This window comes from Apiospora marii (genome assembly GCF_038362585.1).
Source record: "Apiospora marii strain CBS 49790 chromosome Unknown utg000009l_segment0_segment0, whole genome shotgun sequence".
In the NCBI taxonomy this organism is placed as follows: domain Eukaryota; kingdom Fungi; phylum Ascomycota; class Sordariomycetes; order Amphisphaeriales; family Apiosporaceae; genus Apiospora; species Apiospora marii.
The window spans coordinates 2,110,695-2,130,662 of record NW_027117381.1 but is presented as its reverse complement, the minus strand read 5'-3'; the positions used below and the strand labels follow the sequence as shown (position 1 = coordinate 2,130,662).

Genomic DNA, 19,968 nt, shown 5'->3' with positions numbered 1-19,968 from the left:
CAACTGTGCCACATACCTGAGAGAGGGATTCTCGTAGCGGGATGAAGGCAACGGCCTGGGTGTCCCTTGATGTTGTTGTGATTGTCTGTGAGACCGGAGGGACGTGCCGGTCTCATTTTCCCCTGAGCAACAACAAGCCGCGCACACCTGCTTCTTACGGAGAACTTGGCAGCTTGTCTTGCAGCGTTGGATGACAAACCCAACGAAAATAAGGATAGGGGGGACATGGATTCTAGATCTAAGGGGATATCGTGTGTTCCCTCGGAGGTTGGAGGTTGATGTTCGAGTCAAATGAGGCCTGAATCCGTCCTCCGCTGTGAGGTACGTTGTGTGCATGGGTGTACATGTAGTTACAGGCATCGACCAACACTAGAAGCAATCAGCTCAATGGATCTGAATGGCTTGACCAAGTGCACACTCTTCGTAGTTCGTCGTTGAGTGACGCCAATATGGGTGCAAGGCAGGCCTCTCGAACGTTGCCCTCCCTATCCCAAATTGGTCGCCTGCATCTTGACATCGTGCATACATACATACATACATACATACATACATACATACTCAGGGTAGTCAGCACCAAGGGGCTTTGAAAGGGACCTGGAGTTGATAAGATGTAGTGTAGGTAGGTGTTGTGTACAGACATGGGTTGAGTAGTACTTGTACATTGCCGGTGGCTCCCATCCTAGCCTGTTACCTAATTGAAGAATGCGGGCGCAACCGCTGCCCGTAACAGGCCATCCGTTCGATATCCATACCTGGATTTGGCATCTGCCTGATGCTGCTGTTGCTGCTGCACCATACCTGTCTATGTACATATGATGCTTATGTGGCTAGCACTGCAAAGCAGGTGTCTACATGCATGATACAGTACCTAAGGCAGGTCAAGGTAAGGTACTTGTAGGTCGGGACAGGATCAGGATCAGGATCAGGTATCGAGAAACAGGCAGGAACCCAATCTGTTGGAACCGTCGCACCCGACCACAGCAGAAACAGTATCGTCTCAAGTCGCCAACCAGGCGCGCACAATGCCGATGGGATGCTTGCTCCCACCCACACATCGCACCGCACCGGGTGGTTCGCCCAGAGGTTCTGCTAGCTTCTGGCAGGCAATGTACACGAGAAGAGAAAAGTAATAACAACAAAAATCAGTGTAGCCTCCAGCAATTCGCTTGGGCTCATTAGGTTGCGATCGGCCATGGAGCGAGGATTTAATTACACCCATCGGCTGAGATTTCCAGGACGCCCGCGTGTCCGCAGTAGGAATAAGCAGCGTCTTTTAGTCATTCCCGCTAGATCTGCCAGTCATTACGGCTGATTGAGTGATGCGGGCCAGCTGCTTGTGGACCAGGGCGCCGTGGACGGGCGAGCTAGAGAGACAGGCCAATGCTTTCCGTTGTTGGAGATTGGCTCCTCTCTCCTCTCTCTTCACGCTCTTCTTCCATCTGCAATTCTCTCTTTCATCAGTATCTATCTCGCCGGCCCGGCTTATGGACCCGGTACTTGATGAGCCTGGGCAGAAGACGCCAACGGATTCGGAATCATGACCTCAGTACGGAGTACGGGTGTAGACTATAAGTGCACGTAGTACGTAAGCAGGCCAGCACCCAAGCATTCAAGGGCAAAGGCCGGTCCTTGACGGCACTCTGGCCCTCTCCTTTAGCCTTCTCAGCCGCTGCTCTACGCGCTAACGTGTTCCGAAGGAGATTAGCATTGAACATATCTATCCTCTAACACCAGTCCTGATGCTGGACAGAATAACAATTAGCATCTTCCATCGACAATTAAAGGTAGGTAGGTATGTATGTATGTATCAATGTTGCATGTGATGAGAAAACCCCGGACATTGGCTCTGGGTACACAACGCCCCGAGCGCCTCTGCCGTTTGAAGCGGCGCGAAGAAGAAGAAGGCGCGTGAAGGCTGAAAGGATTGCCATCTGGCCCTTCCTCGACCTGGTCACTGCACGGGCAGGTTGCAGGGTGATAAGCTTGGCCGGTACGGAGTACTGATCCAATCCAATGGCCATTGAATGGGCCAAAACGTCAATTTATTTGTCCCCTCCACTCGTCACATTCTGTATCGTCAGATGGTCGGTAGTCCCCCGCACCGAATCGTTACCGCAAGTTGGTAACCCAGCCCCTTTTTCCATCTGCAGCCCTCCAGCCCAGCCCCGTGTACCGGAGGAGCAGAGCAGGATTGCATTGTATCTACACAGCTGCGTCGTACGTGCTGGTTTTTGCCCGTCGCCAGCTAAAATAAAGCGCATGCATATTCTTCATCTTCTCTAGCCCTTCATATCTAGCCCCGTTGCACCACCACCCCAGGCTGGCGACTTGAGCACGCGAACTGGCGCGGACCTAGTGGCTGCTCGCTCTCTGGTCCGTCTCGGCCCATCGTGCCAAGGAGAATTACACCAGGCCCAGCTCCTGGTCTAGCCGGACGCTTGTCCCTGTACTTGTTACGCGATCTAATCGCCAACACATAGCTTTTACCCCATTATATTTTGCAAGCAAGGCCTTCCTTGTAGCTAATAATAAATTGGATGCCAATGGGGCCCAATCGTATGTTGTACAAGATTAATAATGATGATTGACCCGTGGGGGCGAGTGGCTTTCGGCCTCCTCTCCCTCACTTCAATTGTGGCATTACAGGGCAATAGGTGCCATTTAGCCTCCCGGGCCGAGACACAGGACAAACATATGCCAATTTATTGCGCAGCCAATAAACCAGGAGGCTCCTTCCCCAACCACGGAATAAAACCAAGCTGTCGCATGTGATGAGATGATGCGTTTGGGTCCCGGTCGCCGGTCACCAGTTGTGATCCAAGGCCCAGAGTCGGGGATTGTTGCCCACCCAAGACAGTTGACAGGCTTCGGAGTGCTCCATCTGCCACTGTAGAGGTCCTCCGGGACGGAAGCAGACGCTCTTGTCGGAAATGGTTGCCGCCGCGGAGCCCTGGAGGAACCCCCCAACCCCACCAATCTTCCAGAATTCCATCCAAGAGGGCCGGCACACAACGGGCGAGCTAGGCCTGGCAAACTACGTCACCTCTGGGTACGGATGCAGACCTACATTCCCACCTGTTCCAGAATATTGCTTAGGACAGGATGCATGCTTTGTCTGGCCTGGCTGTTAAGCTTACTTGCTACCTTTTCTACGGTGTATGTTCATTCGTTATTCCGGGGAGGCTTGCCTTTTGAAATAGGTAATAAAAGTCCCGAAAGCTTGGGAACAAGTCCTGCATGCCACTAACGCCGCCTGACCAACTCTATATGCTTGTTGGTGTATGGCACTCCAGCTGAGGTAGCGGTTGCTTTTATTGCCTGCCCAAGGTACATGAAGGTGTACGCAGGTAGACTCTCAAATTGTTTGCTTTTCTACATGACTTTTCACATGGCATGATAGAGTAGAAGTAAACATGATGGATCCCACTCTCCACACATTTCTTTCTTGGCCGCGCCAGGTATGAAGAAGTATAATAAGATTTGCTCCTCAGCCCTCTCAGGAAACCGTATGCCATGGCTGACATCTGATCATGCATGAGGTTACCCTTTCTTCTTCTTCTGGCCGTCGTCTAGCGTCCCCTCTCCCCCCTCTCCCTCTCTGCCCGAATGTTTCAGGGACAAACCTAAGGATCTGCTTACAGGAGAAGAAGAACTTTGGCGCCGCCCTTGGAAGTCTCGGTGGTGATCTGCTTTTCCCCGATCCAATCCCGCTGCTCCGTTGGCCAGTCCATCACACAAAACTACTGCTACGTAGTATTGTCATCATTACACTAGAAAACACCAAGAACAATGAAGGAACAGGCAAAGGCACATATTCAGCTTCCTGAAAGGGTAGGCAACTCCTACCGACCGGCCTTGGAGCATGGCAAGTGGGTGAGCGGCGCCTTGCTTCTACTCGTTAGCCGCCAGTGCTAGCTCGGCGAGTAGGAGAACCACGTGCGTCTGGGTACATCATGTACCCAATCCCAGAGGCACGGAACTGGGACTCAGTCAAGTGAGACATGCAGTCGGGTCGACTTCGCTCCAAAGTCGCATTATCAGGGAAACGGTAGGTCGGGAGGTAGGTTTAGTTGCCCAAGTAAGCCCGTATGCAATTCGCCCGCTGCAGTCAGCACAAACCCCGACTGTACATATGTATCGCACCGATCAGTCTAGCCTTTCCTAGTACGTGCGTGCCGTCTGTCTACCAAGAACTGCTGCAGGCGTTTGCTTTTGGTCACTTTCATTGTTGCCATTCTACTACTTCCATCAACTGGACTGACTGCCCGACATCCCGGTGCTTCCCGCGAACACTTGCCAAGGCAGACTTCATGAGACGATGGCCATCTTTTTCTGACCCCACGGGCAGGGCAAGCTTCTTTGTGAGAATTGACAAGGGGATGTGGTGGGCAGTGGTAAGACTGGCCACATCATCAACAGCATCATCATTGCCATCATCATGATTATCAGCTACGGTGACGAGTCCAACCATCTGTTTTATATGTGCGCGCAAGTGTGCAACGTATGCCTCCGAGCCGAGAGGAGGGTAAGACTTTTGCCGGCCCAAATCTGGTTGTAATCCAGGCCAACCCGCCCGCTCCGTTAAACTTGACCCCCTCTTTCGCAGTGGGTGGCACAATCTTCTCCACGCTGCCCAAGCTTTTCCCCTTCCCATTCCCAGGCGCGGGAGGATGTGATTGAGGGTTACATGACGATGGCTCCTCCTCTTACTTAATGAATCCCTTTGCCGGATTTCAACCGAGCAGGAAAAGGGTCCGCAACCTCCTAGGTGGCTGCGGCGCTTGCCACCGATGTACCTAGGGTCCCCGACGCAGCCGAACGGTGTGATACTTACCGCTTCCTCTCCGCTCCGGTGTATATATACACTTGCTCGCTCGCGTGTGGCGTGAGTATGAAGGCGAAAAGGCGGGCAGGTTGGTGGGGAAAGAAACCGGCTGGCTGGCGCTTGCCAGCAAAGTGCAAGGCTGGATGGGCAAGCATACGTCAGTTCGGCGGCCAGTGGAACGATCTCATTGTCTGTCCCACCGGGATGGTGTGAAATATGCATGTGTGCGGCGACGGCGGAGTACTCAACCAACCTCACATGGGGAACCATTTGGCACTTTTTCCCTATAGGTGGACACGAACCCAATAACTTCAATATTGCATGCACGACAACAGAACCTAGCCATCCATACTCTTGAGGCGATGGAGGGCTGGAGGGCTCCAGCCCAGCCCTCTGACCACGCGAGCTGCATCTACGAGACTTTCTCTACCCTGCTACCTTTGGTCTGGTTGGCTCGTGCCAGTCGATGCAAGCCTTGCCAATAATATTCATAAGACTGGTTATGTAAGATGGAACCACCCAGCCACTCAGGTATCCAGCCAGCCATTGCTGGAGAAGGGACACAGTATAGATGTGGGATATTCAGGCTTGGCAACTGCCGAAGGGTCTCGGACTCGGCCGGGGCCGGATGGACGAGTGTCCGTACGCCTCCTCCCGCTGCCAGGCCCACTACCCGGCGCATGCTCTACCCACTCGGCGGCTCTCTTGCAAAGTCCGATCAGTAATGCAGATTGAATCGCCGCAGTGGCCCAGAGGGAACCTCTCCGTGCCAGGAAAAGAAGGTAATAGTATTGAACATGGCTCGAGACTTGACACATCTTTGCTTTGCCTGTGGCAGAAGCTGTAGTCACCGGGGGTCTGAAGGATCTCTGGTCCCGGATGAAATTGGTCAAGAACATATTTCCCCGCATGATGGCGGTGTCACGAAATCACTTACACACATACACTCGTGCCTAGGTATGGTGCTTTCGATGACGCAGGTGTATCGGGCACCCACTCCTGGATATCTCGAGGTAACTTGAGATGGTCACCTATACACTCTAGCATAGTGGGCTGGGGAAGATGAGCTTCTTCCTTGAGCAACTCCTGTCCTTCCACGGCCTAGTCTTAGACCGAAATCCACCCGAGAGATCGTACGCCTCCAAGCCCCGGGACGCGGTCTCGACGGCACCCGTGCACAGCATCCTGTCCGGTCTGGTTACCCAGCATACCCGGCCGAGGTCTGCACCTTCAATTTGGCTTACCGAGTGGCATGCACCGTCAGTTTTGGCGGGGCCGGCGCCGTGAGATGGGCGCATTATTAGCTCGAATGGGCTTGTCGGTATAATCCGAGTAACCGACCAATGCGAGGCGACATGACCTGCACGTTTTCGACTTTTAGATGCTGCACTTGCAATCGCTACTGTCGCTTATTCCTGCCTGCTTACATGTACTACTATGTGGCGGTCATACAGACACAGACAAGAAATTGCAAAACCTTTTTCTTGTGCGAGGAACTAAGACACAACGGACCTGGATCCCAGTCATACATGCATCGATGCGTGGAACATGCATATCTATCTTCGCCTATCAACCCTACAGGTGGTATATAATGAGGAGGAAACGGCGAGGGGGGATATGTCATCAGACCCTGCTTTTTCAAGGAAAGCACCTGAGCTGACATGCTCCGTACCGGGTGTATTCTCGTTTGGCCGTCTCTAGCAACATCATGGCAACATCCAAGCTTTGCACCGCCATTGGCCACACTGTCATTGTGCTGGCGATGGCTCAAATCGTCCTGGCGTCAACGGCCAACGTGTCGATGCCGGGCCTGGCTTCCTTCACTGTCCCAGCGGCTTTCCCGACCTCGGTGTTCTCCAGCTATTACGGTGAGTGGATTGGATCATGGAACATTCCGTCGCGTGCTAAATCGATCATCCAGTCAAGCCGGGTCCAACACAGGAACCCCAGCCAGCTCTGTACGACCCTGTCCTGAACAAGACGTTTGGAATGGGCATTACGGATCCCCTCAACATCCCCACCCACGACACAGATCCGGTATACTACCCCAAAGCTTCAGCCGATCTGAACGAAACCAGCGCCGCAGCGGTCCTTGATGCCGCCAAGCTCGAGATACTGGGCATCGTAAAGGCGAACCATACTGGCCTGGCTTCCAACTGTTCTAAATGTGTTGCTGCGCTGTCCGTCGGCCAGATGGTGGCCAGAATGGCCCCGACGTATTTGCCCGATGCCATGGTCGCGTTCTGCAAAGAGACCGGGTTCGCGTCCAACAGCACCTGTCAAACACAGTATGAAGCAGGCAGCTTCGGCGCCACTTGGACGCAGATTCTATCGCATGCTGAGGTCACTGGGCTGGATGGCCAGTTCATCTGTGCATCGTTGGGCCGTTACTGCCCGGTCCCCAACAAGACGGACACTTTCACGGCCGTCTTCCCCAAGCCCAAACCCCTGCAGGTGAAGCAGCCACAAAGGAGCAACAAGACGGTCAAGGTCCTGCACCTCTCCGATCTGCACCTCGATCCACGATACGAGGCTGGCTCCGAAGCTAACTGCACATCGAGCATGTGCTGCCGCCATTCTGGACCGCATACAGGTGGTGCTGGTGCCGCCGCCGCCGCTCCCATCCAGCTTCCAGCTCCCTTGTACGGCTACTACAGGTGCGACTCACCTTACTACCTGGCCCTCGCGGCACTCCAGTCCATCGGGCCTCTGACCGGCACTTCGAACGAGAACCCAGCCGCCTTCGCCCTCTACACGGGGGACCTCGTCGCCCACGGTCCCCAGACCGAGATCTCGCGCGACTACATCGAGGACATCGAACTCTCCGTCTGGCATATGCTCAAGAGCTACATCGGCGGCCCCGTCTACTCGGCGCTGGGCAACCACGACACCAGCCCGGAGAACTTGGACGCGCCTCACGGACTCGACGGCCCGAACGGCACCCTCGGGCGGCAGCTGTCCTGGAACTACGACCACGTCTCGTCGCTCTGGCGCTACTACGGCTGGCTCGACAACGCGACCGCCGCCGAGGCCGCCACGCACTACGCCGCCTACTCGGTCGTGCCCCCGATGAGCGGCGGCGGCTTGCGCATCATCACGCTGAACGGGGACCTGTACTACAAGAACAACCCGTTCGCGTACCTGCACGCGGCGGACCCGGACTTCAGCGGCATGTTCTCCTTCCTGATCGCGGAGCTGCAGAAGGCCGAGGACGCCGGGCAGCGCGCCTGGGTCGTCAGCCACGTGCTGTCGGGCTGGGACGGCACGAACCCGATGCCCAACGGCTCGGACCTGCTGTACCAGATCATCGAGCGGTACTCGCCGCACGTCGTGGCCGGCGTCTTCTTCGGCCACACGCACGAGGACCAGGCCTTTGTGTTCTACGCCGGCAACGGCACCGGGCCCGGCGGCCGCTCGGCCGAAACGGCCGTCACGAGCGCCTGGGTGGGCCCCTCTTTGACGCCCCTGACCAACGTCAACTCGGGCTACCGCCTCTACGAGGTCGACACGGGCACCTGGGACGTCTACGAGGCCTACACCTTCTACGCCGACGTCGACGCCTTCCAGTCGCTGGACCCGGCCTCGCCGGCGGGGCCCGTCTTCCAGCTTGAGTACTCGACCCGCGAGGCGTACGGGGCCCAGGCCGGCTGGCCGGCCGACGCGCCCCTGAACGGCACCTTTTGGCACCGCGTGACCGAGGCCATGGAGCGCAACCGCACGCTCGTCGAGGTCGTCAACGGGTTCCAGGGCAAGAGCAGCGTCCGGAGCCCCAACTGCTCGAGCGACGCGTGCGCCGAGGCCAAGGTCTGCTACATGCGCAGCGGTTCCGCGCCCCTGGGCAGGCTCTGCCCCCAGGGCTTTGGCTCGGTGCAGAGCCCGTATTTTGGGAAGAACTTCTAGGCTAGCTTAGGTAGCATCATGAGAGTATGACATATGGCATTTAGTCTAATCCCGTAATGTTCATCTGAGAATGGTTAGAATTGAGATAGTTAAAACCTGCTCTGGCGAGCTCATTCAAGTTGCAGACACACAATATCCAATGGCTTCCGAACGTGCGAACGAGGATAGAGAAGAAACACGAGATGAGTGACGTATAAAGTGATAAGATAGTATTAAGATGGTATCATTTGCATGTAAACTTTCGTGATCGCGTAATGATCGATAATGTAATAGAGAAAGCCGATGGGTTCGTCTTTGAGAAGACGAACATCGACTTTCTATGGTGTCTCTGAAATAGAGAAGTCCCCTTCTAGCTTTTTGTGATATCCTGTTGAAAGCAATGAAGTGTTTAAATTCTATCTCCCTCAGAAGCAGCAAGACCCTGCTTTCTAGCGAGGTTGAGAGCCTTGAGCTTGGCAGTGCCAAAGCCAGCCACACCGTCGGCCTGGCTGTCGCCCAGCCAGGGCTTCTTGGAGTCGCCAAGCATGCTGCCGGCCAAGAAGTAGACCACGAGGCCGATGATGATGCACACGAAGGCGATGGGGTACATGAAGTGGATGGCGTAGCCGAAGACGTGGATTCCGATGATGGTGCCCCAGAAGTTACCGGTGAGCAACGAGATGTCGAAGAAGGCGGCCGAGCCCATGCGCAGGATGAACGGGGCCAGCGAGTAAAAGATGAACAGGACCAAGGTGTAGCCGACGAGGTACCCGGCAACATCACCGTCCCAGGTGGAGCCATAGAGGGTCGTGCGGTCGAAGATGGCGCCCGTCACGCCGTTGATGATAATTCCAAACAGTCCCAGGAACGAGAGTACCTCGTACACGGGACGCTTGCTCACGAACCACTCCTCGAACACGTTGCTAAGCCCATACAGGGTGGCACCGGCAAGACCAAAGAGATCGCCCTTGAGAAGGTTCTCACCAGGCCCGCCGTTGCTGCCCTGGATGTGGTCGCTAGCAAGGAGAATGCCCATACCGCCACAAGCAACCAGGATACCGGCGATTTGGGCCCACTTGTAACGCACCTTCAAGAGGGTGAAGGAGACGATGACGACCATGACGATGGACCAGAAGTTGAGCAGCTGGGCTGACAGGAGGTTGGTATAGCGATAAGCCAGTACCGTGAAATAGTTTCCCTCGACGTCCAAGAAGCTGAGGATGGCATATTTCCACCAATCACGCGCGACAACCTTGGCCCACTTCTTGAAACCATATTGGTAGATGGTGTAGCTCAGGTACACAAAGGTGAGGAGGACGTAGTTGAACAAGGTCTGGAAGGCGGGAATGGAAGTGCCCTTGTTCACCAGCAAGGTGGAGAAGGTGTTGGTACCCGTGATGCACAGCGCCAGAATCTGGCCTAGAAGGACGACCAACCAAAAGTCGGCCGTGGCCAGGTAGGAATACCAATGGACCCTCTTGGCCTCGATCTGGTGGATGGCCGTCTCGATGACTTCGGGGTTCTCGGTGCCGGCATGGCTTCCGGTCGTCGCCGTCACGGTGGTACCGAGGGCATTAGCATTCTTGTTGTCGTATTCCATGTTCCTTTTCCGTCCGGTACTGTTCGCTGAGATCCTTAAAGGTGGTTTGAATAGATTATGCTGCTTTCTTTTTGCAGCAGTTTTGTCGGTTAATTAAGTCTTTCTGGCGTCCCCAAAAGCAAGCGCAAAGACTATGAAGTCGCTTGCTGTATTACCGTGATGCGGCACTGCGCATCAATCCGTGTTCCAGTTGATGCTGATTGATAGTAAGATAGAAGCCAGGCACATCTAATCAGTTTGGGCGCTTTGAAAGATTGGGAAAGTTCACCGACGTTCCACTTGACCGACGAACAGACGATTCTTGTACTCGAGATGAAATGGTAGTCTCCTCATAGCATGCAATCTCCAGGAGCAAAAATAAAAGAGAAAAAAAAAAACGCTATCCACTCGGTCTGGGTCGGTCGTAGTGGATGGTAGGTATGCTTCCAGCCCACTTTGCGCCGTTCCCTGTAGGGCCTGCCGGGGAGCTTGGGAGCTAGCTGGGCCTGTCAGCGCACTCAGAATGCGCCAGGCGTTGAAAGGGTGGCAGCGAGGCGGGGCCAACTCTGCGGAACTTTCACCTGGAAGCGCAACCAGATCCGTGGGTCGCCACTAACTAGCGGTTCGATTGGTGATGGCGCGCAGGGTAGCCCACTTGCATCGTGGGCAATCACCGATGACCTTGTCAACTTATCTACCGTAATACTCGAACTGTAGTTGTACATGAAGCCGAGAGGGAATCTTAGTGTTCATCTGTCACTTAGATATGCGGCTTCTCCCATTGGAGCTGGTGCTTCAAGGATGTCAGCTTTAGCCTCCAACCCTTACACCTAACAGTACTTGCTTGCCCATTAGCTGCATCGGTGGCTTCCGCAGGGTGTCAGGCTCGGAGCCCGGCACGTGCCCTTGCTGCTTGCTTTACTCTACCAGCTCCAAATGATGAGAACTCTTGCCCCGGATTGATGACAGAAACGATCCAAGTATAAAATCCCATTCACAGTGACCACGAAAGCATGGCTGTAATATTGCGTGCATTGAAAGCACTTAATGGCAAATACTATGTAGTGGGAGCTGAATGTTTCAGTGTGACGAACTGCCTGAGGCAAGTAGTGAAGGTAGTGAAGGAACTAGACAGCTTTTTTTTTTTTTTTCAGCTCGTCGGACGCCAAACATCGCACTTGTACTAAAACCGCCGAGGCTGCATCTAGACTCAGTTGTCATCAACCACATGGCAACGACGACCGCTGCAGGACAACGTCGAATGGATCTAATAGGCTGTAGATATCGCTTCAGATGCTAGTACAACTTCTTCTTGATCATATCACAACCTAATGTTTACCTATCGTCCCGCCACACTGAACACCAGAGCGTGGGGGTTGCACTCGTACTGGATGAACCGAAGGCGCCCATTTCCTTTCGGCCGGGTTTGACGTTTGACAGTGAAAGTTGTCCGGCCCTGAGCCTCAAATGTGATTTTCCTTCGCATGTGTTTCCTGTTGTTTGCCAGCTGGTGGTATCTATTATTCAAGCAAGTTGAAGGGTCCTGGCACAGATAGCTTCAATCTACATAGATACTGGATGACCCCCTGCCCCTGAAACATCTTTGGGAGAACTACACATTTTTTGGTGACTCTTCAAAGTGGAATCAGACATATTCTGTTAGATGTCATATTGAAAGCATTGCTTGAGTAATAATATTGAAGACAATAACCCCTTACCTCTATCAGGAACGTTGACGAATGGGTTACGTTCCAAATTTATGCTTTGAGAATATCAGGTCTCGCTGGCTTCAGGGAAAGGGAAGCCCAAAGCGCCTAACACTCTGAAATAATTATGCCAAAGAAGCATATCCATGATTGTGATGTACTCGACAGCTCGAGCGGCCTAACCTGCCACACATAGGCTATCCTGTCCAATCATGGTGGTAGCATGAACACTTACCGTCCTCACTGTCTCGAGAATTTCGCGGCTTCTATTCTAGACCATTGATGAATTCATGATATGAATATAAAAATATCCAGGACTCGTGTAGAAAACTACAGTGGACAGAGTTACATATCCTATTCAAGACCTCTGATAGTGATAGGTGTACATACATTTATGACCAGGACCATACCCAAACAAGTCAACTTGAAAGTTCGCCGAAACGAATACTGCCGCCAACTCTTCCTGGCGCGGCACGGTCTCAAACAACCATCACCACATGTTTGCTTTGTCCTCGCCAGCAATGGTCTCGAGCCCAAAGTGGTGAAACCATGAGAAACTTGTGTGTAGTGGTTGGTTTACGCTTCTTGATACTGGGCACGAGATGCCTTAAGATCTAGCTCTATTTTTAGCTGTACCATCTTGTCCTCCGGAGAAGGTATTACAGTGAATGCCGTCACAGGCAAACGTGTGTTTTCTGCAATTTGCATGGCAATGGGATGAGTAGTACAGACTGCGGTTGAACCCGAGTACTTCCAGCTGCTCATATCATGATATGACAATGCACAGATACCCAGGAACATTCACAAGACGACCGATACGAGGTGCGAGATGCGAGATGTAAGATGCCAAGGAATCGGGCTCCGAAGCCACCAGGCCTTCCGCCGAACATCGGGGGCGGCATCGCGGTGATAAAAATAGGACCTGGTGTTACGGCAGTCCCTTGCAGTAGGGAGAGTCGGGTCGGATCGGATCGGATCGGGGATCGCATCTGTTATTTATATTGCTCTTCTCAATAAATACGGACAGCCGCTTGCGGGAGTGGAGAGAACCGTTGGCAATCAATCGGAAGATTTCTGACAAAAAGCCAGGGCTGTCTTATAACCTCATCAGCCACTCATAACCAATTGCCGATCGGATACCCCTTTCAGCCCGCCTACCGCAGATGTAATCGCGACTTTAAATTACCCCCAGACGGGTCTACGATAACTTTGTATTGCCAACCATGTTGCCAGATTTCTTCCCTCCCCCTTCCCCTTCCCACCAGAATGGCGGTGGCTGCGTTAGTTACATTCGCACAACATGCGAACCAACTGCCGCGACTCGAGCCACGGAATCCCCACTTGTATGGTAGTAGTCACTGCATGCATACCATGCATGCATGTGACTAGGTATGCAGCGAACGTATAGTGCATTTTGACTCCATGCGGACGTCTATTGCGAAAATATGACCTGGGTCCAAGCTAAAGGCCGGAACGCGGGAAGCCGAAGATTGGGCTGGGTTGATAAGTTGTGACTCCTGCAGCAGAGGCTCATTTCACCGTGTTGTATTCAAGGAATGTATTCAATGCCGTTCCCACAACACGAGAGCTGCCCTGCGAATGGGCAGTGTCTCAGAGGTGAATAAATATCGGCAGTTCAAGCCACAATGACTCGGAAATCTCCCTTCCATACGGTAATTATTGATCCGGAGAGATTGCAAAAGGCATAGGCATGATCGGTGAGGGAAACACTTCGCTATTTTACTGTTCCCGTCATCTCTCTTCTCAAGATCTGCCAGAAGCACTATAGCACGCGTCTGCAATTGTCGGAATGAGGGTCAATTTCGTTCTGTCGGCTCTGAGCCTCGCGGTATCTTGCACACTGGGCGTCGAGACTGTTGTGCCAACCGATTGTGGCGTGTACGAGGGCAAAAGCAACGCCAAGGATGGAATCACCAGATGGTTGGGAATGCGATTTGCAGCACCACCCGTGGGGGACTTGAGGTTCAAGCCGCCGCAAGATCCACAGTGCGTTGATGGGATACAGGCAGCATTTCAGGTGAGTGCGAAAACATCATAACAAAAATCCACCGAAAGTCACGTTGACTAACAATCAGCCCAGCGCGGGAAATCTTGTCTGGCCACCGGGGCCTCTCCCAGGGATCCCAAAACGTCTGAGGACTGCTTGTTTATCGACGTATTTGCACCAACGAACGCCAGCACGACCTCGCGGCTACCCGTGTTCTTCTTCATCCAAGGCGGCGGCTTCAATGCGCTCAGCAATCCGAATCTGGATGGACATGGCCTCATCCACGCGAGCAATCACTCAATCGTCGTTGTGACGTTCAACTACCGCGTGGGCCCGTATGGCTTCATCACTGATGGTGACATGATTGCCCCGAACAACGGCCTGCGGGACCAGAGAAAGGCGTTGGAGTGGGTGCAGACCAACATCGAAAAATTCGGCGGAAACCCAGAACATGTCGTCCTCGGCGGCGCCTCAGCTGGCGCAGCGAGCATCAGCCTGCAGCTCGCAGCATACGGAGGGAAAGACTTTGGCTTGTTTCATGGCGCAGCGGCGGAATCCATCTCGTTCGCGACTGTGTTGACGGTTGAGCAGTCGCAGTACCAGTACGACAATTTCACACATCGGTTGGGTTGTGCCAAGGGTCAGGATCGAAGCGTCACCTCCTCGCTGGCCTGTCTGCGATCAAAATCGGCACTCCAGCTGCAGGCCCATAACTACGACATTCCCTATCCAGGCGCGAGCGGCCCACCGCTCTTTACGTGGAATCCGGTGGTGGACGGCGATCTCCTGCACGACGTAACGTACAACGCGTACGCACAAGGCAGATTTGTGAAAGTGCCCATGTTAATCGGCGACGACACAAATGGGGGCACGATTTTCACCCCGAGGGACACCTCGACTCTTCGGCAGAGTGACGAGTTTCTTCACAACCAGTTTCCATATCTGAAGCGTGATCAGCTCACCACCATCAACAAGCTCTACCCGAACTTGAACGCTTCGTGTCCGGCCACAGGCTGTTTCTGGCGGCAAGTCAGCGACGCGTACGGTGATATGCGCTATATGTGTCCTGGGCTGTACATCTCGTCGAAAATTGAGTCCTGCGATGTGCAAGACTCATGGAATTACCGATACGATGTACATGACCCCACGGAAGTGAATCAAGGACTCGGGGTACCACATGTGGCGGAGTTGAATGCGATTTTCGGGCCTGAAAGCGTTAACGGGAATGCACCGAAGAGTTACTTCCCCGGAGGTATCAACGCGCAAGTCGTTCCTGTGATCCAAGCGTATTGGACGAGCTTTATCCGGACGCTGGATCCGAACACGCACAGATATCCCGGCTCGGCTCAATGGGATCGTTGGACAGGGGCCGAGCAGCAGCGATTGCTGTTCAAGACAGAAGGCGTAACGACCATGGAAACGGTGGACCACAATACACAAGAGCGCTGCCGGTTCTTTAATACGATCGGGCCATCCATACTGCAGTAGTGTAGCAATAAGATACATACACTAACTGAAATCCGCAATGTAGGGTCCGGTGCCTCGAGGCTATTGCTTGAAAGGCGATGCGTGTATCTGTGAAGAAATTTGTGAGTGGAACTGGTAAGAAACATGTTTAGTATCCAGCTGTCGCTTAGGATAGGTAGGCGTTGAGTAAGTTAGGTAGGGAGCGATACCAGGATACTCATGCGTAAGGATGTGTGTTAAGGCCTTGAGGTCCAGCTATTCAAAGTGTAGGCAACTTACATATGGCCCGGCTTGGAATTCGACCCTTTAATCCTTCACAGGCTATTCGATTCCAGTCACCAATTCCAACCTCTTAAGATACAGTCGCCATTCAAGGCGTGCAGGGCATCGTTTATGCTTTGGGGACCAGGACACCTTGCCGGCAAACTGTAACGAGGGGGCGACCATTGTTTCTTCGTGGTTGAGCAGTGTTGGACTCAATAGTAAATCAGGTATTTTGCTTGTCACAATTGGCATGCAGTCATCTGCTGAACTGCTTGACTTTGAGCTGCTGGGCAGAACATTCAATCAACTCGGCCAAGCGGCGCTCGCGAGTTTCGGGGCGCTTCGCAGACATTACCCAGTCGAATACGGTTCTTCTGTAGCCGGGCGGGGATTGCTCCAGGTATTCGGATGCAGCTGCATCTGCAGCTAGCTTTGCAGCAGACTCCCCATCAAGAGCCAATGGTTCGCGCTTAAAGCTCATTTGAGCCGTGTTGTCTTCAGTACGAAGCGCATACGCCGCTTTCCCTGGCTCGCGCATTCTGCCAGCTGCTTCGAGAGTGGCGACTTTGTCTACATTGACCCGGCTCCAGTGGCTTCTCTTTCCTCGGGGAGTGAAGCGCCTGACGTGACGTTCGCCATCCAGGCTCTTGCAATGGCCATCGATCCAGCCCCAGCAGAGGGCCTCGTCGACAGCTTCGGACCATGTCATGACCACCTTTCCCGAGTGTTTCCTGTAAAACCCTACAAACACCTCGGACGCGATGTCATGATTCTGCGAGAGCCAGGCTTCGAAGGCGGATGGAGACTTGAAGAACATGGGATCTTTGAAACTCGATGTCTTGGGCTGTACCGTTGATGATAGACCTTGCGCACGGCGCAAACTAGCAGTGACTCTTCTACCCGCCATCACAAAAATTGTGATCAAGTGGTATTATCCATCGATAGAGATGATACGAGGCGAAGTATATGTGAAGGGGTAGTAGTGTCCGTTTCCAGAATTCCAGACAAAGAGCAAATGATTATGCACAGTATTGAGCGATGTAAGCAAGGTCCATCACAGAGGTAAGTGGCAGGGTCCACCAAAGCCTAGGTGGGTGGATAAGTAAGATGTACTTAAGCTACACTAGCCCCACCTTTACTCTTTTTGGCACCAATGGCTTAGGTATATAGATTTAAATGACACTTAATTCTTTCGCCTTCGGGCATTTGGTCTATTGAAACGATACAGAGAAGATGTAAGTACCGCAAGGTCCCACGTTCAAATCCAACTTGTGACAATTTACTAACTTTCATACAGTAGCATGGCCCCTGCACTAAGGATGACACGCTCAATCAAAGAATAGCTACCAATTTTTTTTTTCACTTTTTTTCCCCTTTCGCATCTCGTTCATTGATTCATTCTAGCGGTCCCCATCACTTGCTTTTGTCGATTCTGTTGCGCACGAGGATGCATCTCACCATAGTTGCACGCCTGAAAGCCATCGGATGCTCTTTTTTGGGAGATTTTGGTGCGCGTTCAATCCTGCAAAACGTGTGCGACAAATATTTCCCATCATTGACAGCCAGTCGAGTCCCAAGTGAAGCTCAACCTACCATCCAATACGGAAACATCGTTGTTTGTCTGAATGGACATCTTTCTGGTGACCGTTTTTCTTCTAATAGAACAAGTGCCAATCGGGCTTTCGTCATACTGAATAAAGTCTGTCTACCTACTGCATTTGAATTATTATCGTAACTTGCTGCGGTCCCAAACATGAGCGTTTTTGACCTTGTACATATCATTGACACTCCCAGCAACAACGGTAGGAATTCTTCTGTCGAGGCTTGTTGGTTCGCATTGCCGGCATGTTGAACAATCCTGATGGATGGCTACCTCGTTGCGAAGCCCCCAAAACCCGCAAGGGCCACCAGTCTGTGAATACACGAAGGACAAGATGCTTCCAACAGATAGCCTCGGTTTGACAGGCCCGTCACACGGTCATCCAGTACAGACGCTACACGAGCACATTGCTGGCTACATGCCACATAGTGGAAAGTGGCTATGGCTTATAGGTATCAACACAATCAAGTGGGATTTAAACATGGGTGGAAATCATGTTACTGGCGATAGCTAATGGGTTTCAGAATGGTGGCAGCACATTATCCGTCCTCTTGCGTGGATGTTGTTGGACAAAGCAACTCTTTTTGCACTATGAGGATCACGAAAAGATGTTATCATTTAAAACCAACAGATAATGATATTGCGCCAGCAGAAACCGTTCAAAACTTTCACACACCGCACAGTCGCATCGCTCTTTGCCCCTTTTGTCTGGCCTTGAATCAGATTCTAGACCCCCTCATCAACCTTTCCTGACAAGTTTTCTTCGGCTTGGCCAGAGTTGCCATCTTATCCAAGGACATAGGCAATTACTTTGGAGGAGTCAGTACTTTGATTATGTACCAGATAGATATACATATAGGATACTCACCAACAGCAGCAGACCTGCGAATACCCTAGAGCCCACCAAGAAGACCGCCGACTCCGCCGAGCCCTCCTAGCAGACCACCCTTATCACCCTCCTTGCCGTCCGAGCCGGCATCGCTTGGCTTTGGCTGCGGGATCGGGCTGGGACTGGCACTGGGGCTTGCGGCCACGCCCTCAGGAAGTGTGGAGGCGGCGTCTGCGTCGGGCACGGGCATGGGCACGGGCTCGCTCAGCGTATGGTCGACTTGGCCGAGGGCCGAGCCGAGCTGCTGGTCGGCCTCACCCAGCGCGGGCCCGGCCGACTTGCCGACTTCGTTCAGCACAGAGTCGACAGGGAGAGCGGGGATGCCGGGAAGGCCGGGGACAGGGGCAGCCGCGACCAGTGAGAGGGCGGTGGCGATGAGAGCGAGCGAGTACTTCATGGTGGATGAATGAGTGGACTTGGAGGCAGTTGCTTATACGAAAGTGAAAATTGAGGAGTAGTCGTAGTTAGTTGCAAAATGAATGAACGAGAGAATGGGGTGAACTGGCTTGATTAATTCAATTGTCGATTCTGGTGAAAGCACCCTGTCGCTATATATGCATAGCTGTATGCGTACTGTTCGAATGACGAGTCCCAGTTGTGTCCACCAAGGGATATATGGTGATCTTCAGGGCCTTGGCATGGGAATCTCTCGCCCCAAGTTATGTAAGACACATCTATCGCTTGTCTCAACCCCCTTCCAGCGAACCATAATGGCGCTGTGAGGATATCGAAATCTCTCGGCATTCCGAGCTCGAATCGTATTTTGGCTTTTGCGCATTTGTGCGACGCGATTGACCAAATATCATCATTGCTCAATTTGGTTCTCCTCAAGTCGTGCCTTTTTCTCCCTGCTCATCCCCTTTCGCCATTGAAACGCTGGTCTGTCTGAGTGCGAATCTCACCGAGAAGGTGAATCGCGTTGCTCGGCTTGGTCATGAACGTGGCACCCCCTTTGAACTTCAGCTTCGCCTGGCTTGTATTGGTCCGACCTTGCCACTCGTGCCACATCAAAAGCAGTTGTCACGCTTCCTCCGCCCCGTGGTAACCCACCAGAGGGTCCAGCTCGATAGCATGAGCAGCAAGGCCGGGATAGTGCTGAGAAAGGCAATCCAGAATGCCAGACTGTCGTCTCGAGGCGGCCAGGCAATCACCGACCAAACCTCTTCCCTCGCACTGTGACGATGCGGCGGTGTCGTCGTAACTGTCGTTGGGCTCGAGCTAAAAGTGTCTTCAGGTATCGGTGCGCCGAAACCCAAGATCGCCATGATGAGAAGAGGGATGAGAACCCGGCACACGAAACCTCTCGATATTGTGATGATCATTTCGGGATGGGTCAGTAGAAGAAAATAGAATGAACGAATAGAATGAATAGGCTGGAATATACACCGAATGTATGCGACCGTAATCATAAGAGTCGTGAATAAGCCGTGATGCCTGGGTGACGTATGTTGTTATTGCGGGAATGGAGAGTAACGTGCCTAATCATATACTGTCTGGCGGAAGCTTCTCAGAACATGTGGATGGACGACAATGACTTTATGACAAGAAACAGTCAGGATTCTTTCAAGTCCATCATGCTGCCAAATTGGTATTTCAATTGCTTGAAGGCACTTTCCTTTGTTGTTGGCTAGTCCATGAACAACAAAGAAAGATCAACAACTCCACCCGCACCTACCGACCGACCAAGTGGGCACTGGGTGTTGTTGTCTACAACGCTTGGATCAGAAACGAAGCCGCACTCCGCGATAGTG

At 52.9% G+C, this 19,968-nt stretch overlaps 5 protein-coding genes across 5 annotated transcripts; 2 read left to right on the top strand and 3 right to left on the bottom strand.

Annotated features, from left to right (window-relative positions):
• Window positions 1–6,533: 6,533 nt before the first annotated feature.
• Window positions 6,534–8,725, top strand: PG985_012208 (sphingomyelin phosphodiesterase asm-3; the record flags this gene model as incomplete). The annotated part of the gene is made up of 2 exons (XM_066831975.1): window positions 6,534–6,693; window positions 6,747–8,725. The coding sequence occupies 2 exons, from the start codon at window positions 6,534–6,536 to the stop codon at window positions 8,723–8,725; spliced, it is 2,139 nt and encodes a 712-aa protein (XP_066680025.1).
• A 388-nt stretch (window positions 8,726–9,113) lies between these two features.
• On the bottom strand, window positions 9,114–10,304 carry PG985_012207 (uncharacterized protein; the record flags this gene model as incomplete). The annotated part of the gene is made up of 1 exon (XM_066831974.1): window positions 9,114–10,304. The coding sequence occupies one exon, from the start codon at window positions 10,302–10,304 to the stop codon at window positions 9,114–9,116; it is 1,191 nt and encodes a 396-aa protein (XP_066680024.1).
• A 3,495-nt stretch (window positions 10,305–13,799) lies between these two features.
• PG985_012206 (uncharacterized protein) lies at window positions 13,800–15,485 on the top strand (the record flags this gene model as incomplete). The annotated part of the gene is made up of 2 exons (XM_066831973.1): window positions 13,800–14,027; window positions 14,091–15,485. 2 exons carry the CDS (start codon window positions 13,800–13,802, stop codon window positions 15,483–15,485), a joined length of 1,623 nt encoding a protein of 540 aa, XP_066680023.1.
• Window positions 15,486–15,984: 499 nt separating this feature from the next.
• On the bottom strand, window positions 15,985–16,545 carry PG985_012205 (uncharacterized protein; the record flags this gene model as incomplete). Its single annotated transcript, XM_066831972.1, has 1 exon — window positions 15,985–16,545. The coding sequence occupies one exon, from the start codon at window positions 16,543–16,545 to the stop codon at window positions 15,985–15,987; it is 561 nt and encodes a 186-aa protein (XP_066680022.1).
• Window positions 16,546–18,221: 1,676 nt separating this feature from the next.
• PG985_012204 (uncharacterized protein) lies at window positions 18,222–18,614 on the bottom strand (the record flags this gene model as incomplete). Its single annotated transcript, XM_066831971.1, has 1 exon — window positions 18,222–18,614. The coding sequence occupies one exon, from the start codon at window positions 18,612–18,614 to the stop codon at window positions 18,222–18,224; it is 393 nt and encodes a 130-aa protein (XP_066680021.1).
• Between the last annotated feature and the right edge of the window lie 1,354 nt (window positions 18,615–19,968).